This window comes from Alternaria alternata, assembly GCF_001642055.1.
Source record: "Alternaria alternata strain SRC1lrK2f unplaced genomic scaffold CC77scaffold_6, whole genome shotgun sequence".
Lineage (NCBI taxonomy): Eukaryota > Fungi > Ascomycota > Dothideomycetes > Pleosporales > Pleosporaceae > Alternaria > Alternaria alternata.
Window position 1 is genome coordinate 1,201,029 of NW_017306195.1, and position 25,075 is coordinate 1,226,103.

Below are 25,075 nucleotides of genomic sequence, written 5' to 3' on the forward strand. Positions count from 1 at the left end.
GCGCCCACCATGCCAGCGAAGTTCCCCAACCTTCCCACGTACCCCAGTTGCTCTTGGGGTCGATTGTAGTCGTAATATCGGCATTGACAGAGTAACTGCTAGCCAGCACCAAGGCCGTTCTGAAGAAAGTTGATGTGCGCATCGTAAGGAAGTATCGAGCGAGGCTGCTATCGATCACTACATTCTTTCATCATTTTCACTCTCTGCTTAAATACAGCAGTCGATCTCAATGTCAGCTTCTCATTCAGGTATCGCGTCCGCACACACCATCTTGTCACTAAGAATACACTTGGCTCTTGGAGCATGCGGGAAGCGGGGTAGTGTATACACGATGCTATAGTACTACCTCGGCGCTTGGTGGCTATTTGGGAATGAGCTCTAGCAAGGACCGGTACACGACAAACCAGTTACAACTTCGGCAACATAGACAAAACGAGCGATTCCAGAGTCCTCCACGAATAAGATGATTAGAAAATCAATTCAAGGTGGCCGCGTGATAGACATCCAAGGAACCGGATTACTTCCGGAGTTACTCCGCGAACGAACTTTCGGTTTGCTGTGGGGCGGAAGATTTCGGCATACAAGTTCTTCCGCATTTAGACACTTTGAAACCTTGCGATGACGGCACTGCCACACATGCCGAAGCTCAATGACTATTATACGATGTGTTTAACGAAATTGAGTGATCCTTCCGCGGATAAGGTTCGGGTGTGGAGGCGGACGCTAAAGGGCTTGTCCCCACTATGCTTGCCACCGATCACGAGCTGTGGAGTGGAGAACATATCGGCTGACGGACTAAGTGACGGCCGCGGTGCAATACGTACAAGCTAGTAAATGCAATCACAATAAACAGGCATAACCAAGCAAATGTATTCTATCTTAGATATGGTAGTCATCGCGCAAAGAAGAAGGAGTCAAGGACTCGTCAGATATTACAGAATTTATTGTACGTGACTGTTCGCACATATACTATGATACATCTAGAGAAGCTTTGCAGCTCCCGCAGTTGAGTTACCACTTTCGGTCGTATTGCCAGCAACAATACCATTCTCATCTGCCTGGTTTAGCCAAGCAGCCTGAAGTCCCCAGACACCTACACTGGCCGTCACTGTCTCGTTCAAGCCCGAAACCCTCAGCATCATCGTGTCAAGAGGCTGTGTAGGAAAGAAGACCGAAGTTGCACTGAGTTCGCCACCGTTCAGGAAGATCTCGATAATGCTCCTGTCGATGATGCCAGAGATCCTCCATGACCCGTCATCCTCATTGTAAAGACCTGTAGCAGTGAACTTATCGGTGAAGTAAGGGCTTTGGAAAGCGTCGGTCTTCCCGCGGTCTAGCCACACGTCGCCGGATGAGATGAAAGTGCCACCTGAAATTGACTCTCCCGATACAGAAGACTGGAAGGTGAAGCTGATAGATCCGGCAAGGGAAGGACCACCAGTGATACCAGTAACGTTGGCTTCGAAGTAGAGCGCGCCTGACTCAACGGTGGAGTAGTCAACAAAGACGGTACCGTTACCAAGGGAGTCGTTGGAAGCTAACTCCGAGTCGACGATAGACATGATGTCTGAAGGGTACGAAATCAGCGACAGACCCTGGCGAGGGAGATCCTTCAGGTAGTGGCCTCTTGGCACCGTCATGACACTCCTGAAACCATCACCTACAGCCTCGCCAGCAGTGGGAACAACGTTGGTGTATTGCCAGTTGCTTGCCCAGTTAAGCGTAACCTGGTCTTCCTCGGCAGGAATACCATAGAAGAACTGTCCAGCATAGTTATCCTTTGCGAAATCCGTGAGCCTAGTGCGCGCATCGTCGGCTTCGAAATGCGTGCCGTTGAATGTTCCAACAAAGTACTCTGTGATAGATCCACCGAGCGGTGCACCCGGATTGATTGAGATAAGCATAACGTATTTGGATTCATCACCGTCGGTAGAGTTCTCCACGCGCATCTCGACCATGTTCGGGCACTCGTACTGCAGACCAGTGATACCGTGGTGGGAAAAGTTTGACGTAGGCGTCCAGTCGATGAGATTGGGACTAGTAAAGATGCCGACCTCGAAGTCAACGGGGTACGCCACAACCATGACCCAGCTCTCGGTGGGCTCATACCAGATCACCTTTGGATCACGGAATTGGGTGGGGTTAGTGCCACCGGGTACGATGACAGGGTTGTTCTCATATTTGGTGAAGGAGTAGCCGTTGTCATGCGAGTAGGCAATGTGCTGAGTCTGGTTCTCGGGGACATTGATGGTGTAGATTGCGACCACGCCGTTGGTCTGGTTTGGGAAGAAACCGCTGGTGTTATTCGAATCGATGACAGCTGATCCCGAAAAAACTCCTTCTGTGGGGCCACCAGGGAAGAGAGCAATGGGCTGGTTGGTCCATGTATAGAGGTCTTCGCTAGTAGCATGACCCCAGTGCTGGTTGCCAGCGACGTTTGCGGTAGGGTTGTACTGATAATACAAGTGATATACACCATCTTCATCAACATACATGCCATTGGGATCATCTGCAAGAGGAGTTGAATGTCAACAGTGGACTCGTAAGTCTCGTGTCTTTGGAAACTTACTCATGAACCCTACGGGTGGGCTGTAGTGAACTTGAGGTCGAAGTGGCTCATCATAGTCGCCCGGCAATGGTGTTCCCGTCGGCACATCAGATTGCGAGTATGTAGATGTGCTCGTAGCCGATGCCGTTGTGTTGGATGACACTTGTGCATGCCCAAACGTGAGCAGGCCGCCAATGGCTGCGAGGACGGATAGATGGGAAGGCATGGTGAATTGGTATCCGGTCCGATATGGATCATGTAGAGAAACACCCCCAGCTTTATGCTTCTCCAAGACTCGTCCAAGACTCCGATGCTTCCCCAAGACTCCGATGCATCTAGGACTAGAGTGTAAAATTTTACATCCTCCGTGACAACATAGGTAGGCGTGAGTGTGCCCCGCATCTTTTCCCCGTTGTCACTCCGCTTATTCCGTAATGCTGGAAATTTCTTATGCGCGTAGTCGGCGGGTGCATGATGGAGTGGAACCGAGACAGAGGAAACGAGCATACCGGAGCTTCCGAGAACGCGTTTTCCCCGCGGAACTCTGTAGGGCTATACCGACTCCAGCTAGACTCACAGTTGAAGTGAACGTGCGTTCTCGCGTATCCAGGTTGACGTTTAAACGTTAGGTTAGTGAGGACGGGACCGATGTGCAATGATGTCGTTAGACGTGCTAGCGCATACCATAATCCCTCCGAGAAACCTTCCATGCTCCGATCATGTCATGTATATGAGCAGTAAGCAAGGAGTGGCAGAGCGCTAAGGTAGAACTGCACAGAAAAGGGCATTAGGAAGCTGATTTCTTGTCAACATCCTTGTGTTATTGAATTACTCGTGCGTGCCGCAGGTTTAAGGTGCGAGTGCGAAGTCCCAGACCTGTACCTTCCTTGTTCCGAAAGGACCACCTTGCCTGATAAACAAGCTCAGTACATTGAACTTGTCCAACCTTTCCTCATCCACTAATGGCTCGCCTGCAGAGTTTGGGATGTCCGCCAACTTCTTCCAATCATTGTATGCTCCTCCCGCTGTCGCAGCCCAGATCTGAATAGTCATCTTAGGCTGGTCTGGTAGGATAGCAATCACATTGTCGCCTGAAGCAGCGATCTTGCCTCTGTAAGCGAGGTATGGTGGTGTTGAGAGACCGGGCGTCTTGATAGCGGTCTTGGAGAATTTGCCCTCCGGGGTTCGAAGGTAGTGGTAGAACTGTGCCGTACCTGTCGAGTTGTCACGCATGAGAGCATGGAAGCGACCTTTCTGATCGGCGCATTGGGCCTCCTGATTTATAATCTCGCTGTTTTGTGGGATCGAATATATTTTTATGCCGGGTGTTGTCGGCGTGATGGGCTTTGCGACGGTCTGTCCATTGGTCTGCTTCCAAGTCTTGCCATCGTCTTCCGACATGGCGAAGTAGAAGTCGTGGTTCGTGCTCGCCGTAGGCGTTTCGCGGACGGTCCATGAGACGAAGAGCTTTCCACCTTGGTTACTTATTCCGTTGATGTATGCATTGTTGTCTTGACCTTGCAGGTATTTCCCAACAGCGCTCCATTGTGAAGAGCTTGTAGAGTATCGATGAATGTACGAGTCACCAGCACCGGACTGTCCGATCCGGAACTCCATGAGAAGGTCACCATTGTCGAGACGTTCAAAACGAGGGTATGTGAGCGGTGTCCATGGCCCGGTCGAGCCAGGCAGACTGTGCTGGACAGCTCCAAATGCACTAGCGGTCCACTCGGATGGAATTGTCTTAGCAATGCCTGTATTACTCGCACGATAGTTGAGTGGCACATCGTGATGGTCGAAGCTCAGATGGATCTTGCCATCACCGCTGATCCCCATGCTAATGGTGTTGTGTTCGTCCAGAGTAGTTTGCACATAATCGGTGAATGCAAAATATTGCCACTCTCCAAGCGCAGGCGAGATCTTGCGACGCCCCAAGTTGACGTAGTGCTTGCCGTACCCAGAAGCAGTTTTGTAGAAGGCTACGTATTGGTAGTCGCCGAAAGTGGTCAAGGCGTGTTGTTGGAAAGCAAGCCCATTGAGACGGACGGAGCCTTCTACGTCATTTGTGATGTTCCAATTCTGCGTTTTCGTGATGGAGAGTGCAGAAGCAATTGAAGATAGCGCGGCGAAGCACGCAAACAACGACGAGGCGACTTTCATGGTTCTGGTTGCGGAATACTCCACGTTCTCGGAAGGCCAACGCGTGTGCCAATATATATGCCGGCTACTATACGGTGCGAATGTACGACAGAGCTTCGGATGAAATCATCTCCTAGTGTACGTGCGTGAGCCGCATGACTAGTCCGACTCTTCCCAAAGCTTTTTGCTAATTTGTGTATTCTAGGCTTGATCATCTGGGGATGGCAATGCATCCGGCATGCATCGACATTGACCTGCATCGGGAAATCGGGGTATTGCTGTGACGGAGGCGGGGAAGCTGGGGTAGTGCCATTATGGTTCTCTGCCGGGCCATGATTGAAGCGATGTGTTCAACACTGGACCGGAAAAATGACAACTCTCCAGAACGTGCAATGGCGCATGGCTGAAGCCCATGAAGGCCTCGGTAGTCATTGTCGCGCATTTATGCTTCGCATAGAGGGGGTGCACGAGTGCTGGTGAGCGTTAGTGCACAGTTTTGAGAGACACCGTCGATACGGGAGCCTAAAAGGCCTTGAAAGTCGCGTCACCACGACAATCTGGGCGGTTGAATGTTTTCTACTATCGAAGGGTGCAGACGCCACTGACGTGTGGCACATTTCGTAGCGACTTCTTGCATCGGAACGGTTCCGAGCCTGGATCCCGCGTCTTCTCGCGCGCGTGTCGCGTCGCCTTCCACCCTCCTTCCGATACCGCCCTCACTACCAGCTCAATGCCTACAATAACCATCGTGGTACACTTCAAGAGCCGCAGAAATGCCGCTTCTTAGCGATAGCGACTCATTACATGCCTATCTCCGTGGTAAAAGTACAGGAAACGACACCAGAAAAGGCAGGAGCAACTGCAGCCAAGGGCCATTTCTACTTGGCAAACTACTCCAACAGGCAAAAGCGTGTCTTGACTGACGTATCGCTACTATTCAAAGATGGGGGCAGAAGAGAGGAATAAAATATGCCAGATGCGCAAATTGGTGTTTTACACCTGATCGTTCGAGGTGATACCAGACGAAGATGCGCTCATCTTCGATTGCTCTCTTCGCAGCGTCTGCGCTTGCGCAGACTCAATATGGCGAGAACCATGTCAATGTAAATCTTGACTCGCAGCTTGTGGAGCAGACAGCTTTTCCAGCGCCGGATGTGACACTCCTGAGTCCGGCGTTCTTGCCGAACGCTTCGTTCGATCCGGGCTGGACAGAGGGAACCGAAGGCGCGACCTCCCAATACAAGTTAGGTACGTCAATGATGGATGTGCAGATCTGCTACAGACACGAAATCTAACTTAAGCAGAGGAATTCATAAGCGGCCTTGCGACAAAGAACCCTTCATGGATGACCTACGACGTAGCCGACTTCCTGAGCGAGGAGGGTAAGACATTCCCATACGTCTACCTATCAACTTCAGCATCAAACGCATCTACTGGTTACGCCACCTCTGGGAAGTTGAGAGTATGGATTCAAGGCTCAGTTCATGGTAACGAGCCGGCAGGCGATGAGGCAACTTTGGCCCTTCTCGGTGCCATGGACAGCGATCCAGAGTGGGCTGCCAGCTTCCTTGAGAAGATGGACATCATCGTGTTACCACGCTACAACCCGGATGGAAACGCTTACTTCCAGCGCACCTTGGCCACAAACTTCGACCCGAACCGCGACCACACGAAGCTTGCGCGCCAGCAGACCCGTGATATAAAAACATGGTTCAGCAGCTTTTCTCCACATGTCGCCATTGACATGCACGAGGTAAGACCAGGTTGAACGGGATGCATGTGTATCATATGCTGACTTTGTTTCTGTAGTATGGTGCCGCAACACGCTACTCTGGCAACTATAGTAATGCTGCAGATGGCATGTACAGCGCAGCCAAGAACCTCAACATTCATCCATCCATCCGCGCGCTCTCCGAGACGGTCTTTGCTCCTGCCATCAATGCGTCTCTCCTCTCTCAAGGTTTACGTGGGGAGCCCTACGTCACCGCTGCGCGAACAAACCCACCTCGGCTTGAGGAAGCAGGGACCGATGCGAAGATTGGACGCAACGCAATGGGACTGACACAATGCGTGACGTTTCTCTTCGAAACGCGCGGTATCGGCATTGCAAGCCAAGAGTTCAAGCGTCGCACCCTCGCAGGATTGCAGATGATTCTTGGTGTGCTAGAGACTGCTCGTGATGAGCCTGATGTCAAGGGAACTATCGAAGGGGCCATTTCAGAGATCATCACTAGCAAGGAGGACATCGTTATTACCGACTACACCACCTTTTCGAACCGCACGTACACCATGGTCGATCGTCGAACAGGTGAGGTAGTCCAACTACCCATTGAGTTCGCCAGCACTACGCCTGCGACTGCCAACATGACCCGCACCCGGCCTGAAGGGTACGTTATTCCTCGCGCTTGGGCTGACCTCGCCGAGCGTCTCAAGATCTCTGGGCTGGAGGTCGAGACCATGCCTGAGGTGTTCCACGGAGAGGTTGAGGCATACAACATCACTTCTTCAAGCCTCGCTTCATCGTACTACGAGGGCGCTATTCTCAACACCGTTACCACGGAGACACTTATTCAAGATGTTCAACTTCCGGCAGGTAGCTTCTTCGTGAGCAGTGCGCAGAAGAATGCAGGACTAGCTTTTGTCGCGCTAGAGCCTGAGAACATCGATTCTTATGTGTCCTTTGGCATTGTGCCTATGGAGGTTGGAGATATATATCCCATTTTCAGGAAGGGTTGAAGACGAGTGCTTTTGTCATCACGTGCCAAATTTGGCTCATTAGCATGACTAGAATAGGAAATGTAGCGTGATCGCAGCTAATATGCTGACTGGCACTGGCTCGCATCAACTTAAATTTGGGAAAGTCCAACTTGCAAAGAGTGAAGACACTGCACCTGACATCGATGATCAATATCTCTTTAATGACCCTGGATCGGAAGGTAAGAATGAAGAAACAAATGGTAGTTGAAAAGACAGAGACTAAGACGAAGATGAGTGTTGCAAACATGAGTGATTGCTAGGAACATCTCTAGGCCGGGTTACTCTCAAGTCCCAAAGACACTCTCAGAGAAGCCACTCTCTCCACCACGTAACCGCCCTATCCTTCGCCTTGACCATGGCCTCCCTCTCTCCTGGAACCGTCTCGTCCCCCTTTGTCAAACATCCATGACTGACACCAGGGAAGTGTACCCACTCCACCGGCAAACTCTTCTTGTCCAACACCAACTTCTTGAAAGCATACAGTTTCATCTCATCGGAGAAGATTGCATCATGCTCAGGCTGTAGAAACATAATCGGCACGTTCAAGCCATCGAAATCCGCCTCGGTGATCATGGACGGGTGAGCGCAAACCACGCAGTCGACTAACTTCTCGGTTGCAAGACGCAACACGGCCCAACCGCCCCAACAGTAACCCGCCGCTCCGATCTTCTTGTAGCCAGAATCTCGGAGTGCTTGGACGCAGGCGAAGACTTCGGGCTCGCGGACGGAGCGGCTGTTGCGTGCTTTGAAGCCTTCCATGTCTAGTTCAGCCCATCTGCCGGCTTTGATTAGGGAGAAGTCAAGAGACTCGCCACCGAAGAAGTCGGGCATGTAGACTGTCACGTTTGCCTGCGTGTGAACTGTGTTAGCAAGTTGACATGAAATCATAGATGAGGAGTTCGGAGACGAACTTCTTTGGCAAAGTGATCAGCCAGAAGACGGTTGTTCTTGAATCTCCAGCCTAGACCATCATGGATGATAATGACGGCAGCCTCAGAGTTCGATCCGGTGATGTAGGTTGGGTTGTCTGCGAGCTTCGCTTCGTGACCGCTCGGGGTACCGGTCCAGTTGAATGATTTGAGACAGCAAGGTTCAAAACCTCTTGGAGATGACATGGTGTGAGCGCGGTATGCTTTAGACAGAGATTAGCCCAAGAGAATATGAAGTATATGCCAGAGAATGTTGGTCCAGTATTGTAACGGGCAACATCTGTCCCTGTACGGTGTAGGATTTATATCTTGCCCAAATCCGAGCATCATGAAATCCGAGTACCTCATAGCCCGAGTGTCACATAAACCGAGTATGATGGAACCACCAACGTGAACGCCGTAACGGGGTTATCGCTGGCTACGCGTAGGTAAATTCCGATGGTATATACGGATCGGATGGTAGCATGCGATGCCAGTGCCGGCACTATGATCAGACGCCAGCCTGAAAGCGCACAAGAATCGGTTCGCTGAGTGGGTGGGGTTTGAGAAGGTTGAACGAGCGAGGCCCGGAGTTAAGGTTGGCTTTGTGCCGACGAATGCTCGAACCAATGATTACTATTCTTTTCGAACAATTGACTCGTCACTGTGGATATACAAGTATTGTTTACAGCAAGAAATTGGACGCCTAGATCATCTACGTGTCTTGATGCAAGGTCATGTATCGTGAAAGTGAAAAGATAGGAAACGCCTGTTGAAAGGCTTATGCGTCTAACGATGCAACGCAATATGCCCGCCCACCTAATATAAAGTGAGAGTGATGAACTCCTCACGCAAACGCCAGTCCCATGTAACGCCAATGTGCAAAGTCGTGCAACGGTAGCACATGATGCGGGGAATGAAGTCAACTGTGACTTCGACTCTTCCGGACTTTCTCGCCCAATGTCATCCCTACCGCCTGTTGATAAGGTTCAAGAATTCCTGACGGGTCTTGTCTCGTGACCGCATGCATCCGAGCATGCAGCTTGTAGTTGTTGTTGCGCCCGTCTTCTGAACGCCGCGCATGACCATGCAGAGATGGCTCGATTCGACTACAACTGCGACACCTTGTGGTTGAAGCATCTCAGAGAGGGCGAGAGCGACCTGTTTGGTGAGGCGCTCTTGTACTTGGAGACGGCGAGCAAACATTTCGGCGATACGAGCGAGCTTGGACAGACCGATCACGCGGCGGTTCGGGATGTAGCCGATATGCATCTGTACAAGAGGTCAGTTGTCATTTTCTGGTACTGCATGAGACGGGAGGATGTCAGAACTAACCTTGCCCATAAAGGGAACCAGATGGTGCTCGCAAAGGGAGAAGATCTCGATGTCCCTCACAATGACGAGCTCGTCATGGTCCTCGTGGAAGACAGCACCGTTGACGATGTCGCGCAGGTTCTCTTCGTAGCCCTTTGTGAAGAAGAGCAACGCTTTCGCGTAGCGCTCTGGTGTGTCGAGCAGCCCCTCACGGTCGGGGTCTTCGCCCAGACACTCGAGCATAGTCCTGACAGCGCCAGACAGCTTCTTGAGGTTCGCCACCTTCTCCTCTTCGGTTGCCTCCTTCCTCTCCCGCGTACCCTTGCTGGGCCAGCTAAGCCCGTCGAAGTCGATGGTGGGGTGCTGCGTGTACGGGCTGTGGGCCCGGCTGGTCGCGAGTGGTGTCTGCGCAACGGTACCCTCGAAAGGGTCCTCGGCGTCTACTTGACCATTTGCCATGACATGGCGGTTGTCAGTGTGCATGTTCGCGACGGAAGACTTCGTGGGGAAGTAGCTAGTCGGCCCGTCAAAGTTTACTGGCTGGCGACCCCGGTTGGACGTCTCTATAGCATGAAAGAGGTGTTCTCGCTCCTTCTTGTCGCGCGCCTCGGTGGTAAGTCTGAGGGGGGATCCGCCGTTCATCATATGTGAGGGGACCGCGGACTTGGGCTTGGGCGAGTCGGAATCCATGATGGCGGGGAGTCTGGCTGGACTTTTAACTTTTTTGTGGGGAAAGAGTTTGTACTAGGTGGAGGAGGATAAAAACTACAGAGTCAGAGAGGGCACAAGGGCCAGGCAAGCATGTTCGGACTGGCGCATGGCTTCCGCAGAAGAATAGTACTGCGGCCCGGGTCTGTATGACTACAATGGAATAACTTTGTCCTAAGCGTCGAAATGGGGACTAGCGTTCCGTACTTGCAATGACGCCACACCTTCCTCACGCTCTGACCAGGTCTGCACGTGATAAGCGGGCAGGCGAGCAGCAGGGCAGGAGCGCCAGTCAACACAACTACCACCCATTCCATACCCAACCCTCCATCATCATCAACACATGCTTCGCTAGGTACGCACAACATCGCCAATACCGCTGGCGCCTCGTTTGATATTCACGACATCTAGCGACGATGCAGAGGATGGGCAAACCGCCATGAAGAGGCCTTTTTAAGGGCCCTTGCTTGGTCCCCGCAGCTTCACCTTATCGTACCACCAGCACGGCGCATTCTCTACAGCACCGCCCATCTATATTCTCGAGCCACGGCGCAATCTATGACGCGTCACCACACCATGGTGCGATATGCGTCGAGGGAGGACTGGGCCTCCACTGGCGACGGTGGTGAAGGTGGATTGTCACAGTTACCTCGGCCTCTTGCTTGGACATCTTGATAACACGCCTGCGCAGTCGTGTACTAAATACGCACTGTGCCTCACTCTTGACATATACTGCGTCTAACTCGCGTCGTGGATGGGCTTTGTCTCACCTGCTTGTCGCTCTCAACCCTCAGTTCCCCCTCCGGGCCAGGGCGACAATTACCATACGCATGTCACTCACCTGCGTATGCTTCTGGCTTGTGCAGGAACATATACACGTTTGTCGCGTCACTCGTCTTTGACGACTGCTTGGACGACAAGGTGAGCCTGGTTCACGTATTGAAGCTTCTCGCGTCTGGCTGCCTGTGGAATACTCCCAGACCCAAAGGCTCTAGGCCGCAAGGTTACATCTACGGCGCTTCCAGCATTCGACCTACACCATTTTCCCTCCCTTGCACAAGACGAGGTATTGAGTTCCCACGTCATGTGCATGTTTGCCTGGCTCGTCGCAGCGTGCGAATGCTCACGACAAGCGATGATTACGACGACCTCAGTTGAATCACAACAAGATCAGTGTCCGGGTCAGCCAAGATTCATCTCTTGGTGTATTCCGTTATTGTGGTCTGAATATCGCCCTCCCAGAGTTGCTATGGTCTGCTGCTGAGAAGTGCTTTCTCTGTTGCTTCCAAGGGGCAGGGTGGACTTCGGCAAGGTAGCGGTGGTATTGCTTCGCATGTTTTATGTAGATGTCGTGAAGCCGTATGGCACACCTGGTGGACAGCAACATGATATACAAAGTAGAAGACGTGGGGAGGATGTGCTGAAACAGATGAAATCGGGGAGCAGGCTGGAATCTTGGGCGGCATGGAGGGGCTTCCATGCACTGAATGAGGGCGACCTTGATCACGGGGCTTGGCGCTGTCGATAGCGGCTGGCGAAAGACCGACGAGCGAGAAGGCACTGCAGCGTCTGCGGCCACGACAGCAACATCGAGGAAAGCGCATCACCGGCAGCACATCTGGGAGTGTATTTCAGTCGCAGCCGCATCTTTTGTTGTTTTCCAGTTCTATTACTACTTCGTCGTAAGGCTGAGAGCAAGGTGCTTGAGTTTCTTGTTGCTCGGTTAGGCCGTGGCACTTTGACCCGCGGACCTCTTGATGCTGCAACCTTGCGCTTTCTGATGACCTTCCTGCCTCTATGGCTGCCCTGCGACGGGCTCAGGATATAGACCAGTGGAGACCAGAGGACTCGTCTACTCGGGATAGCGAGCGATCCAGGGAACGGTCACGGGAGAGGAACATCGAAGCCCGAACATCGTCACCAGTGCCACGAGCTGCCAGAGACTCCTCCAGACATCGCGCACCAGACACGCACATCCGATCATCGGCCAGGCACGTGCGAGGACGTTCTCGCGAGAGAAGTTTGAGTAGAGAGCGCGCGCGTCGCCGCAGTCGCAGCACCTCTGGGGAGGACCGCTATCGAGCTTCGAAGAGGGAAGCCAGCGCAGACAGGGTTTCCCACTCACATCGACACCACCACCACCATCGCGACACGACTCCATCCTCAAAACGCCACCACCCGCGTTCTCCATCTCCGAGAGGCTCCGCGAAACGCGTAAAAAGACAAAGGAGTCGTAGCTCTATACGCTCCACGTCCAGATCACGACGTGCGTACTCGCCGGGTCGACCTCCCAGCAGGGCATACTCTCCACGACCTGCACGCTCCGACCGCGACCGACCGCCTCGAAGGCCCACGCCCGATACATACTTCCCGACGGCTTCAAATCGTCGCCGCTCTCCCTCTGTCGATAGTCATTATAGGCCAGTGGCGCATCGTTCACGGAAGAGATCAGTTTCACTGGAGAGGAGATCTAGGCGTGAAATATCGCCTCGGCGAACGTCACCGAGAAGGACTGATCGTAGACCTATTTCGCCGTTCGACGACCGCAGGGAACGATCATACAAGTCTTACAACAACCGCGACAGGGCAAGAAGTCGCAGTCGAGCTTCCAGACGTGCTCGATCTCCCTCTCGCCCGCCTCGTAGACGATCTCCAGATTCAGTTCGCAGAGACTCACCGCCCCCGCGTAGGAGTCGCTCGCCTCGCTCATCCCTTCGACGTCGTCCATCCCGATCGCCCTCTTTTACATCAAGACCGCGCCAACGTTTGGATAAAGGAGCAGATTCTGGCAAACCTGCCCTCGCAGATAGGATCACCTCACGCCGAGGCTCACCAGCACCTGGATCAGGGTACAACTCTGACGCATCCAAGAGCCGGGAGGACCAAGGCAACATGAGGGGAGCATATCATTACCAGGGACGTGGTGGGTTTCAGCAATCCCCACCGTATCCTGCCCAGAACCAATATTCTCCTCAAAACCAGTCCCCTTATCATGGTGGTCGAGGCGGTTGGAACAACCAGCCATATCCTAATCAAGGGTCAGTTCTAGTCCCGTTGGCCTTTGGTCATTCCCATGCTGACATCATCAGGTCTCCCATGCAAGGCTATACCCCAAACCAGTCCCCTTACCATCAAAACCAATCACCCGGTTACTATCCAAATCAGCCGTATCCACAACCTGGCTTTCAGAACAGCCCTCACCGCGGAGGTCATGGCAGTTACCGCGGCAACAACTTCAATGGTCCCGACCGACGCATGTCAGGCCCTGGCGCAAATCCTCCGTTTGGCGGACCTGGTGGACGAGGGCGTGGTACCGCGCCTACACAATTTTCAAACCTGTCATGGACGCCAGCATCCGGCACTCGAGGCGGCCGCCCCGCCACTGAAGCACCACGTCCACAGCCGGCTGTCGCATCCCAAGCCCCTGCTGATTCTGCATCTGTCGACGCCGACGATAATCCATTTCGCCCATCCAAAGACTTGCGCGTAGAAGACGAAGGCCCTAAAGAGGAAAAAAGACCGGTGAAACCTCCAACGGCGCCAAAGTCAGGGTTTGGGTTTTCGTTGAAGACAAAGAACCCAGTACCACCAGCGAGTAAAGCAAAGCCTGGGTTGGAAGAGTCCGAGAGACCAGAACCAGTTCCTAAAGAATCTCCTCTTGCTCCCAAGGCAAAGGTGGTAGCCCCAGCGCGCGAAGCTTCCCCCCGCCGCCCGGAACCAAGAAGCGACCGAGATCGAGACTTCAGGGATAGAGGTTACGACAGCGGTCGCGAGCGGGACAACAGGGAACGAGACCGGCGATATGACAACTATTACGACCGGAAACCGGCTTACCGAGATGTGCGGGATCCTCGCGACAGAGACGCTCGAGATGTACGGGATCCTCGAGAACCTCCATATTATCGTGGCAAAGAGCGGGACTTCCGAGAGCCACGAGACAGAGACTTGCGTGACCCGAGAGACATAAGAGACCTACGCGATGTTCGTGAACGGGACCCCCGAGACATGCGCAGTCCTCGAGATCCCCGAGATATCAGAGATCGCAGAGAGCCATACCCACCACGACGACCTGACGATAGACGGTTTGACCCGAGACCTGACCCGCGCTCCGATCCGCGACCTGCTCGAAGGACACCACCACCTCAAGTACCCAAGACAAGGATTGTTACAAGAAAACGCATGAAGCCCCGACCTACTCTGGTTCCTGAACATGCAGCTTCGGAGTCAGTGTATTACAGGAAGCCAGGCAACGAATCGGTAGTTGGATCCGGTACATACGGAAAGGTGTTCAAGGGTGTCCATGTTTATACTAAGGACATGGTTGCCCTCAAGAAGATTCGAATGGAGGGTGAACGCGATGGCGTAAGTACATCCAACAAGCGATGACACGACAATGCTAACAACTATCAGTTTCCGGTTACCGCGATTCGCGAGGTCAAGTTGCTGCAATCTCTCAACCACGCCAACATCGTCAATCTACGAGAGGTCATGGTTGAGAAGAACGACTGCTACATGGTTTTCGAGTACCTATCCCACGATCTCACTGGTCTTTTGAATCACCCGACCTTCAAGCTTGAACAATCACACAAGAAAGATCTGGCAAAACAGCTCTTCGAGGGGCTAGACTACCTCCACCGTCGCGGCGTTTTACATCGAGACATCAAGGCTGCGAACATCCTGGTGTCAAACACCGGGCAGTTGAAATTGGCAGATTTTGGTCTTGCACGATTCTACGCGAAGAGCAGCAAGCTCGACTATACGAACCGAGTCATCACCATCTGGTACCGATCACCAGAGCTGCTGCTGGGAGAAACTCAGTATGGTCCAGCTGTTGACATTTGGTCAGCCGCTTGCGTACTGGTGGAGATCTTCACACGACACGCTATCTTCCCAGGAGATGGTGGCGAGATCAACCAGTTGGACAAGATCTATAACATACTGGGCACGCCCACCGTGCAGGACTGGCCTGGCATCGTTGATATGCAATGGTTCGAACTACTGCGCCCAACCGAACGGAAGCAATCAACGTTCGAGGAGAAGTACAAAGATCGTGTTAGCCCTATGGCCTTCGAGCTCCTCCAGGCTATGTTCCTTTTCGATCCCAATGCGCGACCCACGGCCGCCGACGTACTCGAGCACCCTTTCTTCACAAGCGAGGCGCCGCCGCCGAAACGCGCTGATGCGCTGAAGGAGCTGGAGGGTGACTGGCACGAGTTCGAGAGCAAAGCCCTCCGGAAGGAGAAGGAGAAGCAAGACAAAGAGGCGCGGCGTGTTGCGCGGGAAGAGAAGGACACAGCGAGGAAAGACGAGGGTAAAAGACGCGCTGACGCAAATGCCGGGGAAGAAAGGGAGGCTAAGCGAGCGAAAAGCGGTGATGCGACGGCGTAGAGTGCTGGGATATCTCACCCGAAGCCGCGATAGCGAAGCTGATTAGATAGCGTAATGTTTGTATGGCTAGAGGTATGTTCAATCTTCGCGCGACTTTGAGACGGAATACAATGTATGTATGTCCATCACACTTCTTGAATAGATATAAGATACCTTTTCTCCACTTTGACACTACATGGCTCTTCCATCGTTCTCTAAAGCAGTTGTTAGTAGCAAAGTCTACTGAATGGAGAGATGGTACGGTCAAAGGTGTCTGGCCGACTTTAAGACCTTACTTAGTTACCATGTGGAGATCATGGAACTTTCTCTCGGCCGCTCCTTGAGTCCGACAAGCATCTTACTAAAGAGAGATGGAATCATTATGTACCTGCTTTCCCATTTCTGCTGTCCGCGGATCTTCTTGACCCTCAATCTCGTAACGGCCAAGGGGTGACCCTGGCGTAAGTCGTGCATCGGCGTACCTGAACCAGCAGATCGTAGACCGGCCTGTGTGCGTAAGAGACCCTCCTCAACACAGAAAGTGAAGCATCGCTACGATCCTAGCCTGGATCTGATGTGTCTTGAGCTTGGGTTGATGAGACGAAGAAGAGTTGTACGAAAGTTGTCATGCTGGAGAAGGCGCTAGTCCGGTGCTGCCCCACGCGGAGATGCCGAGAGACGAAGAACCGCATTGTCAGACTTGATATCTGTCAATCAGAAGCTCTATCGACGTGCCGGGAGCGCTCGCCGTAAGAAGTGGGGATAGTTTAGCGTGCATCTCAGCTGCGGTGGCTCAACATTCGGCTGAATACGGCATAGCACGGAAACTCCTTTCCCGTATTCGACTTGTCCTAGTGGACCCCTGCGTGGAAAGTGCCAAACTACGGGTAGGACTTGAAGGTTTTTGCTTGTGTCCGCGCGTTGTTATGATCCCTTCGAGACTGCTAAAGAGGTTCTCCCGTCACACACACAATACCCGCTGCCTTTTGTCTGTGGCTGGCTGGATTGCGCCACTTTTGTTTGCATTACCTCTTTAGGCGTGCAGCGCGCTCGATCAGGAAATAACAATTACGATGGTCTCGTGGCGGCCGGAAACGAGATTGGAATGGGCCTTTTTTGGCACTACTGCGGTGCAAGCCCTTACGAATATTACTATACAGATGTTCGTATCACCCCGCAAAGCCTAGCATTGGAACGATCGCTTAAACGTCTCTAGGGTTATACTCGTCGTCTATCTTAACTGGGTCAACTCAGTGGTATACCAAGTGCCACTTTCCTATGTCACGCCCTTGACGCTCGCTGTCAATTCTTTGGGATGTCTCTTCCAACTCATATTAACGCTCGATGCATATCGGATCAAGAACCACATCCAGGTCAGTGATATTACCTCACGGACTGCACGTGAAACATGTACTGACTTCGTACATCGGCCTTTAGATCTTCGCGCAATGTGTTGCCAACATATGCTTGTCAATCTCGACTGTTCTTCAATACGGCGAAATCCGACATGCAGCTGATAGGATCCTTCTTAATCACGATATGTATGGCACACCCTTTGCAGATCATGATTGGCCTTTCTGGAAGAAGGTCTCGATCGGCTTAATGGTTTGTCTAGTTGTCACATGCGTTTGCAGTGCCATTATGTGCGGATTAGCCAGGGGACTATACCGTGAGTTTTCCTGGGCTTTGTACCAACACGTCAGTCCTGACAGGAAGATACAAACAAAATACATGATTTATCAGGTGAGCATTCCCGCTATTATCGTTCTCTGACTGTACTCACACAAAGTAGATCTACCTTGTTCTTCTCAAGATCACACCTTACTTCGTCTTTGCATTCATATTCATTTACGACTTCATCGACGTCCATTACAAAGAGCCCGAGTTCTCGTTGACTCTCTCAATCCTTCCGGCTACTCTTATACACGTGGCTATCGCAGTCTATTTTGTAAGGCATGAGCGCCGGATTGGGATGGGGTTTGCTTTGGTGCGTCCTTCGATTCTTATAGACTGACACTCGCTAACACTTCATGTCGCAGCTCCTTCATGCCGCAACAATTGCATATCTGATTAGCAGACTGCTCGTTCTTTACGGGCATACACTACTTTCTAAAACTTTGATGAAGGATGAGATGGTATTCTACTCTTGCGTTGCGCTGGGCTTCTCGACTCTTGCGCTCATTGTAGGAACTGTTTGCTTGTTCAACTTCAAGAAAGGACTGAGACCGATTCTGTTAGGCCAGGTGCAGCGCAAACCGCGAGCACATGAGCTAGAAGACGATTACTATGTTCAACGTCTAAATTACAACGTGGTGCCGTTGGCTGATCGCGATTCGCAGAGGTGGGCCTTGGACTGAGGAGTAACGTGTTTCATGCCAATGAAAGCAAGATGCTTTTCTTGTATAAATTTAATGACGGGGATCATAACGAGCCGGTTCAGGCTACATAAACATTGTAATTTACTAGCGCTGCCTAAGCCTTTTCTTGCACTTCAATCTCAACTTCCGGCACGCTCGAGCGCTCTCGACAACTATTGGCCGACTGCAATATATCAGCATATGGAGTTCCTTCTCGAGTAGCGGGTACGCGTTCAACGTTAGGTCGAGCTTTTGCATTGTGATGGGCCCGATGCCCTCGGTGAGCCCACCGTCGTGTAGAGAGATGTGTTTTACGTCGAAACAGTGTTTAATCACATAATAAAGAGACTTTTCAGTATGAAAGGGAGCTGTACCGACCGTTGAGGGGTGAAGACGAGAACTTTCAGCCAGGTGGATGCTTGGCGAATCGGTCAAGCCTGTGCCGTTACAGGTGTATATGGCAACGACGGGTTTGCCAAAAGCCTCGTCTGGCGGTGTCATCCTGTTCAAAAGCCTACCCGTTCAAAGCAACCTCGTATTTCTTTCTTCCTTCGTTACAGTTACCCTCCACACACTGCAAGCCCCTATCGCTCGGTACTGGGCAGTTCTTCGCTAATACCCACGTCCGTGTGTCTGCTGATGAAGACTCAGAGAGATGCATGTCTGCGCGATGTCCGCCACCCCTGTGTTTGCACGCCAGCTACAGGGGTATTGCTTAGCAGGCTTATTACTACAAAACACGACAACATACCAGCCAGCCTGAATTGCATTCACATATATACCAATCGTTCGCTTTGCAGCGGTCTCCAGGGCGCGCACATGCTGATACGGATGTGAACTGAATCGACAAAATGATTGTTCGTGCTAGAAAGGCTAGGCATGTGAGTAACGACTTCATGGCTTTGTTCAAGACTTTAGGATGGGCAAACTTGGCTCATAGATATAATGAGTAAACTGCCTCACTGCGTATGTGTAACTGTTATCTCCAGTCGTCGTGCAATCTGGCCACTCGTTTGCCTTTGTGCGGGTAAAACCTCTCACCGCAACGTGACATCCCCTGTACTCTCTGTGATTATTGGGCAATAAGCCTTTTTGTAACTTCAGATGATCCTGGATATGGTCTCGCAGGAACCAATCAGTAGCACAAGATAGGTTTGAAGCCTATCAGAAGATCCCGTGGAGAACACTATATCAAGAATGTTCAACCAGTCACGTTAGGTACGGCCTACTAGGAGCAGACACAATGTGATTGAAACATATCGGGTCTGATGCGGGCGAAAACATCCATGAGCGGATAAGGACAGAGTATGTGTAGTAGTTGCCGTGCGATATGCGGAATCGGGTAGCCGCGTCACTCCGGGCAAAATGTGACTCGGTAGGTTAGTCTGGCGGTAGGAAGCAACATCCAAAAGGCTACATGTTGACTTCTACGTCCGTTAGTAGAATGGTTGAGTAGCGAAACTTATGGACCCACGTACCTTGTACCCACGTTCATTGCCCAATCCGGATACTCGGATAGCGTATGTGCAGTTGGAGGAACGATGAAATTCCGCGAGCGTGCATCACAAACAGCCATGCGCACAGCAAAGCCAAACGAAATTGACCCTGGAAATTTGTTGCTTTCTCTCCCCAAAGAACGACTGAAGGTTAGCAATGCGAACTCCTGTACTTCATTGCTTATTCGCCGCCAATAGTGGGGGTCATGACTACATAGGTAGCGTCAACCACCTGTACTGGTAACCCTACCTAGATGATCGCCGCAGAAACTCGACGCGACGTTTCCCAACCGCCGGCTCTTCCATCTTCGCTTATTGTGAATATCATGCTACAGATATCTTTCGGATGTGGGTCATTCTCCAATGGCAGTCGTCATCTCATCGACCGGCCGTCCCCGACGTGATCGATTGCATTATCACGGTCCGATCCAGCGCTCCAAGAAGCATGATTGGCTTACAGCTTCTCCACTGCGTGGAAGGACAAACGCTCGATTAGGACTATCGAAAGCTCAGGCGTCATGTAGCGGCCGAAAGAAGCAAGCGACGTCTAGCGATGGAGCGAGGGTGCTATAGCGCGGCCCGTCCCCCACATTTGATCTGCAATCTGCAGCATCGAGATACTCAGCCCTTGTGATCTACCCGCACCTGGTACTATCCAGTCGAGAATGACCCACCAAGCGAGGAGTGCTAGGCGACGGTCGCTGACCTTGCACTACCGAGGATCGCCATTGCATAGGTATGGCGACGCCCGGTCTGATTTGTCTTAGACGGTGTTTGATCAAGCTGAACTCCTCCAACCATCATGGTTAACTCCACCTCCCAAGTCGCCGACACCCTACAGGACCGGTCCCACTTATCCCATGCATGGCTTCAAGCTGCTGTATGTGCCTTTCCGGTAACAGTGAAGCGCAGCGAGCGGCAGCTGGGATGACTTCCCCAATTCGCCAGACGGTCTAAGAATACTGCGTCATATCCACCAATCTGTCTTCAAGCATCAAGCCACAAGCACTTCGTCTAATCGCGCAACAGACGATGCCAATGGACGCGTAGATATGCTGCTTGGATGCACTATCTTAGTATGTGGGCGGGGTACTGATTGACGGCATTGACAGCATAAGTACCACTTTCCACTCATGCCCATCCTTTAGAAATTTGCATCTCAGTACTCTTTTCGTTACAACAATACTTTTCATAATCAAAAAATGGCCGACACATTTGCAGCCAATTCCGACATCACCCCAGAAAAGCTTACTATCATGAAGCTCAAGGCTAGTGGAATCCGAGATGTCTTCTCTGAGCCTTCCTCACCTACAGGCAACCGATCCTTCTCATTCGGAAACCATGCCAATGGTGCAAGTCACAGCTCATCCTTGACACGCCGTTCCACTCGGCAGACAAGCTCATCTTCACGCCGAGCAAGCAGCTTCCTCCAGTCACATCGGAGCAAGATGTCTACAGAGCTCACATCGCAAGCCGAGGGCAAGTTCTTCGCTTTGATGGATCTCATGTCTACTGCATCCCGAGAGGCTTCTTCGCTAAAGGAGTCATGGTCTCGTATCATGGCTGAGCGGGACAGTCTCGTTCGGGAGAGGGATGAGCTTCTCATCACGGTTGAGGAAGTGACTGAAGAGATTCAGCGCAAGGAAGCTGAGCACTCGCACCACGGCCACGAGCACGGCGAGAGGAAGAGACAGGTGGAGAAGCTCATACTTGAGCTCACTGCTGCACTTACTCAAGTGACCGACCACAAGAAGAAGCTCGCTGATCGGGACCGTGACCTTGAGAGCACCCGTCATGAGCTACATGAGCTTCAAAGCTCTGTTACTCTCACCCATGGTGAACACGAAAGGACCAGGTCTGAGCTAGAAGCTGCCTACTCCAGGTTGAAGATCTGTGAAGGCGAGCGTGACTCCGCTCGATTCGACTCCGAAAAGCATCACAGCGAGCTTAGGACGCTCCTCCGTGAGCACACTGAGCTCAAGAGCAAGTACAGCGAGACTACCTCCAAGTTCGAATCTACTCGCAAGGAGGTGCTCACCCTTACCGATCGCATCAAGATGTTCGAGCTTGAGAGGGACGAGCATCTCCATGAGAAGGATCGTCTTCACGAGGAGCTGAAGCGTGCGAAGTTCAGAGTTGACGAGACTACTCGCGAGTACACTGAACTGACGGAGCGACACGATCGTGTACAACGCGAGCTCCACAAGCTTAAGGAGGTCGTCCGGGTTATCGAAACGGAGCGAGATGATCATGCCCTTACCATTGACGGCCTCCGCCGTGAGGTCAAGGCCAAAATCCTTGGCTGGGAAGAGTCCGATGCCCGTGCCAACGAGTTTTCACTCAAGTATGAACACATCAAGCGTGAAGTAGTTTCAGTCAAGGAGAAGTTGAGAGACCTTGAGCTCGAACGCACTGAGCTTCGGGATGCCATCGACCGCTCCCGTGAGGACCATCGCCTTGTTGTTATCGAGCGGGACCAGCTGAAGGAAGACCTTCACGACCAGCACCGCAAGGTCGAGGACGGTCACCGCCGTATCAACACCTTGGAGGAATCCCTCCGTCGCGCCGAGTTGACTATCACTGAGATCAGATCCGAGATTCACACTCTTACCGAGCGTAACAAGGTCCTTTACCGTGAGGGCGAGGACTCACGTGGCAAACACGGCCACCTCACCGGCGAGATCAACAGTCTCCAGGAAAAGCTAGTCATCTTCCAAACTGAGATCACCAACCTCAAGTACGCTCGCGACCGCGCTCACTCTGACCTCAACGCGTGGAAACACAAGTACGAGGAGATTACCGAGACTATCTCCACATACGACGACTCTTCCGCCGAATTCGAGTTTGAGATCACTTCTCTTCGCACTCTGCTCAATGAAGCTCGCGAACAAAAGGAACGTGCCATCTCGGCTCGTCACGCTGCCGACCGTGAGCGCGACGAGTACATGGCCAAGTACGAAGAGAAGTGCCGCGAAATGGAACGCTTCGAAGAGTCTGCCAGCAGCGTGTACCATGCGAGCAGCGGTGGAGCTCGTGGCGGCGCAAAGTCGATGACCTCCAGGGTAGTGTCGAGTGGAACTACGATCCACAACCATGGTGCATCAGGTGGACACAGCCATGGTCATGGTCATGAGCATACTGAGGGGAATTCTATCTTCTCCCATTAGCTGCTGTGAAGTTGAGCGACTGGGGTTCTGTTGCTGGACGGGCTGGCGCATGAGGAGCGAAGAGATTAGGAAACGGAAGAGCATTTTTGAGACGAGCAGGCCGGGTACGGCGGAGACAGTGAAAAACGGATGACTGTTGATCGTTAGCGGTGGCTAAAAAAGTTCGTGCTGGGAACACGGTAGTAATGATGTTTACATATGACTATTACCTTTTGAGTTGCATGCAAAATCTGCCTTGGAGGTAGGCACATGATTTTACATTGATGGTCTGATACAGCGTGTATTGATGTCTCTTCTAGAGCACATAACAACCGTCAACTTCGTAGTAGAGACTTGACTAGTGATAGTAGGAAACCAGACCGGAAATATCACTCATTAGGTAATATGTGGCCTGTTCAGCCTATTAGTAACCACTCAAACGACTGGAAACAGACGTGACTTCCTTTTCGTAATTCAGGTATTCGTATATAGGATGAACGCGCTCAGGTGACATCCCCATTTTGGACGTTAACCCCATGTATAGGACCCGCAGTCTGTTACTGAGCTAATTGCTTCCCGCCGACCGGATATCATAGCACTAGAAGGATGGCCGTTATGTGAAAGCTACCTGCTACTGCGATGACGATGCCGCTTCTGTATGCGAAACATCAAGGGACGCAGATGTGTACTTCCAGACCGAACCGGAAGTAGGCTGCTTAGCTGAAAATAACAGCGGCAGGAGGCGCAGGAGTACCACTGATAAGGCCGTCCTCCTCGGCGCCATGGAAGAAATCCGTACCGTCCTCAGAAATATTCTCATGAGCCACCATTTCTATATCCACTTCAGCATGTACGTTGACAGCCCCATCCTGCTCCATCTCGACAACCTCTTGTACGCTCATCTCGACCTGGGGCATCGTCTCGGCGTTCTCGATCTGGTCACCGTCTTCGGGAACGACGTGGATTCCGTTGGTATGTTCGGGTAACTCGTCATTGTCCACGCCCTCTGGCAGTTCCTCGGCGCCCTCTTCGTCCTGCTGTGCGACAACAGCTTGGTTGTCCTCGTCGTCTTGAACACCGTCTTGTTGGCCATCCATGCCGGCACCACCATCATCACTGTAGTCTTGATACTGCTCCCGGTCTTGTTCTGAAGAAACCAAGACGTCCTGGCCATCCTCCACGACTAAGTCATCTTCTTCTTGTTCCTCCTCTATCTCTTCTAGCTGCTCTTCTTCGACAGACGACTCGTCGGCTTCGATCAGGTCCTGGAGATATTGATCTACCTGCGCCACGTATCGATCTGGGATCTGGCGCAAAGTGTGGCCGCGCATCTTGCGAGGAGCAAGAGACTTAACGGGCTTTGTAGGTTTCGCGACTGCAGCTGGCTTTGGAACAGGGGCGACATCCTTGGGCGGTCGTCCTCTTCGGGCGGTTGGCTTCGGGGCTGGCTTTGTGACGGGCTCTGATTTGGCAATGTTGGCTGGAGGTAGGCGGGTGCGCAGCTTGGAGCGCATGCGTGGATCAAGACGGCGGGCAACATTAGGCTCAGCCTTGGCCTTTGTGCGAGGAGACGACCGCTTGCCGATTCGAGAGGGACCAGCGACCCGGTCGAGATCGAGGGCTGCAGTGCGCGCTGGTCGACCACGCTTGGGTGTAGCCGGCGGCGCGTTTGCGGTCACATCTGCTTTGCGAGGACGGCCTTCACGATTCTTGACAGGTGCCTCTTCTTGTGCAGGTACAGCCTCTTTCTTGGGCCTTCCTCTGCCCTTTTTGACTACAGGGGCTTCGGTAAGAGGCTCAGGCTCAGGCTCAGGCGCAGACGCAGGTGCAATGTTAGGCTGGCGACCGCGTTTCTTGGGCTTCGGCGCGTCTTCGACAACGGGCTCTTCGGCCTTCGCTTTGGCGGGACGCCCGCGCTTCTTTGGTGGCTCAACAGCGGCTTCGACTGCATCGGCTTTGGACGCGCGATTCCGCTTGAGAGGTGATGCAACAGACGCTTCCTCAGCTGCCGCTGCCTTGCGACCGGGCGCTATACGTGCCTTTGGGGGCATTGTGTACTTGCGCTCGTGGTTCGCACACCTCACGATGAGCAATTGAGTATTGTGGCGTGCAATCCAAGCGCGGTAAGTGAGGTTGCCGAAAAACGCGACTTGTCGGCTGTTGGTGGGACGCGTGTGGTGGAGTCTCACTCACTAGCGCAGTCGCGGTGCACGTGGTTGGGTGTGCTCGGTAATAGGGTCTGAGAATTGCCATTCATGTCAAATCTTCTCCAACTAAAGTATTAGGTCTTTAAACTTGCCTGCACGTCGTTTGTTTGTGGCTATCCAATCGCGCC

General features: G+C 52.4%; 10 protein-coding genes across 10 annotated transcripts; 4 read left to right on the plus strand and 6 right to left on the minus strand.

Annotated features, from left to right (window-relative positions):
* Window positions 1–980: 980 nt before the first annotated feature.
* On the minus strand, window positions 981–2,774 carry CC77DRAFT_1029827 (hypothetical protein; the record flags this gene model as incomplete). The annotated part of the gene is made up of 2 exons (XM_018526545.1): window positions 981–2,509; window positions 2,570–2,774. 2 exons carry the CDS (start codon window positions 2,772–2,774, stop codon window positions 981–983), a joined length of 1,734 nt encoding a protein of 577 aa, XP_018388252.1.
* A 623-nt stretch (window positions 2,775–3,397) lies between these two features.
* CC77DRAFT_1029828 (hypothetical protein) lies at window positions 3,398–4,708 on the minus strand (the record flags this gene model as incomplete). The annotated part of the gene is made up of 1 exon (XM_018526546.1): window positions 3,398–4,708. The coding sequence occupies one exon, from the start codon at window positions 4,706–4,708 to the stop codon at window positions 3,398–3,400; it is 1,311 nt and encodes a 436-aa protein (XP_018388253.1).
* A 1,007-nt stretch (window positions 4,709–5,715) lies between these two features.
* CC77DRAFT_931444 (Zn-dependent exopeptidase) lies at window positions 5,716–7,423 on the plus strand (the record flags this gene model as incomplete). Its single annotated transcript, XM_018534215.1, has 3 exons — window positions 5,716–5,935; window positions 5,989–6,440; window positions 6,497–7,423. The coding sequence occupies 3 exons, from the start codon at window positions 5,716–5,718 to the stop codon at window positions 7,421–7,423; spliced, it is 1,599 nt and encodes a 532-aa protein (XP_018388254.1).
* A 324-nt stretch (window positions 7,424–7,747) lies between these two features.
* Window positions 7,748–8,559, minus strand: CC77DRAFT_1007304 (dienelactone hydrolase family protein; the record flags this gene model as incomplete). The annotated part of the gene is made up of 2 exons (XM_018523470.1): window positions 7,748–8,293; window positions 8,356–8,559. The coding sequence occupies 2 exons, from the start codon at window positions 8,557–8,559 to the stop codon at window positions 7,748–7,750; spliced, it is 750 nt and encodes a 249-aa protein (XP_018388255.1).
* Window positions 8,560–8,931: 372 nt separating this feature from the next.
* CC77DRAFT_748719 (GTP cyclohydrolase I) lies at window positions 8,932–10,471 on the minus strand. Its single transcript, XM_018533075.1, has 2 exons — window positions 9,688–10,471; window positions 8,932–9,624 (listed from the first exon to the last, which is right to left on the minus strand). The coding sequence occupies exons 1-2, from the start codon at window positions 10,354–10,356 to the stop codon at window positions 9,322–9,324; spliced, it is 972 nt and encodes a 323-aa protein (XP_018388256.1). The 5' UTR covers window positions 10,357–10,471; the 3' UTR covers window positions 8,932–9,321.
* A 989-nt stretch (window positions 10,472–11,460) lies between these two features.
* On the minus strand, window positions 11,461–12,075 carry CC77DRAFT_748711 (hypothetical protein). The gene has a single exon (XM_018533074.1). The coding sequence runs from the start codon at window positions 11,976–11,978 to the stop codon at window positions 11,622–11,624; it is 357 nt and encodes a 118-aa protein (XP_018388257.1). The 5' UTR covers window positions 11,979–12,075; the 3' UTR covers window positions 11,461–11,621.
* Window positions 12,076–14,355: 2,280 nt separating this feature from the next.
* Window positions 14,356–15,762, plus strand: CC77DRAFT_931832 (serine/threonine-protein kinase bur1; the record flags this gene model as incomplete). The annotated part of the gene is made up of 2 exons (XM_018534230.1): window positions 14,356–14,736; window positions 14,785–15,762. Coding segments are annotated over 2 exons (1,359 nt in total), but the record flags the coding sequence as incomplete, so codon positions are not given.
* An 845-nt stretch (window positions 15,763–16,607) lies between these two features.
* On the plus strand, window positions 16,608–18,254 carry CC77DRAFT_1039301 (hypothetical protein). Its single transcript, XM_018527155.1, has 5 exons — window positions 16,608–16,903; window positions 16,958–17,114; window positions 17,179–17,484; window positions 17,534–17,728; window positions 17,781–18,254. Exons 1-5 carry the CDS (start codon window positions 16,815–16,817, stop codon window positions 18,096–18,098), a joined length of 1,065 nt encoding a protein of 354 aa, XP_018388259.1. The 5' UTR covers window positions 16,608–16,814; the 3' UTR covers window positions 18,099–18,254.
* Window positions 18,255–20,481: 2,227 nt separating this feature from the next.
* On the plus strand, window positions 20,482–23,192 carry CC77DRAFT_748805 (hypothetical protein). Its single transcript, XM_018533077.1, has one exon. The coding sequence runs from the start codon at window positions 20,797–20,799 to the stop codon at window positions 22,759–22,761; it is 1,965 nt and encodes a 654-aa protein (XP_018388260.1). The 5' UTR covers window positions 20,482–20,796; the 3' UTR covers window positions 22,762–23,192.
* On the minus strand, window positions 23,188–25,019 carry CC77DRAFT_748783 (hypothetical protein). The gene has a single exon (XM_018533076.1). The coding sequence runs from the start codon at window positions 24,789–24,791 to the stop codon at window positions 23,457–23,459; it is 1,335 nt and encodes a 444-aa protein (XP_018388261.1). The 5' UTR covers window positions 24,792–25,019; the 3' UTR covers window positions 23,188–23,456.
* Window positions 25,020–25,075: the final 56 nt, after the last annotated feature.

Bases quoted from the DNA above. Each gene is read 5' to 3' on its own strand.
- CC77DRAFT_748805 (XM_018533077.1), top strand. From the start codon at position 20,797: ATGGCCGACACATTTGCAGCCAATTCCGACATCACCCCAGAAAAGCTT.
- CC77DRAFT_748719 (XM_018533075.1), bottom strand. From the start codon at position 10,356: ATGGATTCCGACTCGCCCAAGCCCAAGTCCGCGGTCCCCTCACATATG. The intron at 9,625-9,687 runs GTTAGTTCTGAC...CCTCTTGTACAG, and splicing joins TGGTTCCCTTTATGGGCAAG to ATGCATATCGGCTACATCCC.
- CC77DRAFT_748783 (XM_018533076.1), bottom strand. From the start codon at position 24,791: ATGCCCCCAAAGGCACGTATAGCGCCCGGTCGCAAGGCAGCGGCAGCT.
- CC77DRAFT_1039301 (XM_018527155.1), top strand. From the start codon at position 16,815: ATGGTCTCGTGGCGGCCGGAAACGAGATTGGAATGGGCCTTTTTTGGC. The intron at 16,904-16,957 runs GTTCGTATCACC...AAACGTCTCTAG, and splicing joins ACGAATATTACTATACAGAT to GGTTATACTCGTCGTCTATC. The intron at 17,729-17,780 runs GTGCGTCCTTCG...TTCATGTCGCAG, and splicing joins TTGGGATGGGGTTTGCTTTG to CTCCTTCATGCCGCAACAAT.
- CC77DRAFT_748711 (XM_018533074.1), bottom strand. From the start codon at position 11,978: ATGCGCTTTCCTCGATGTTGCTGTCGTGGCCGCAGACGCTGCAGTGCC.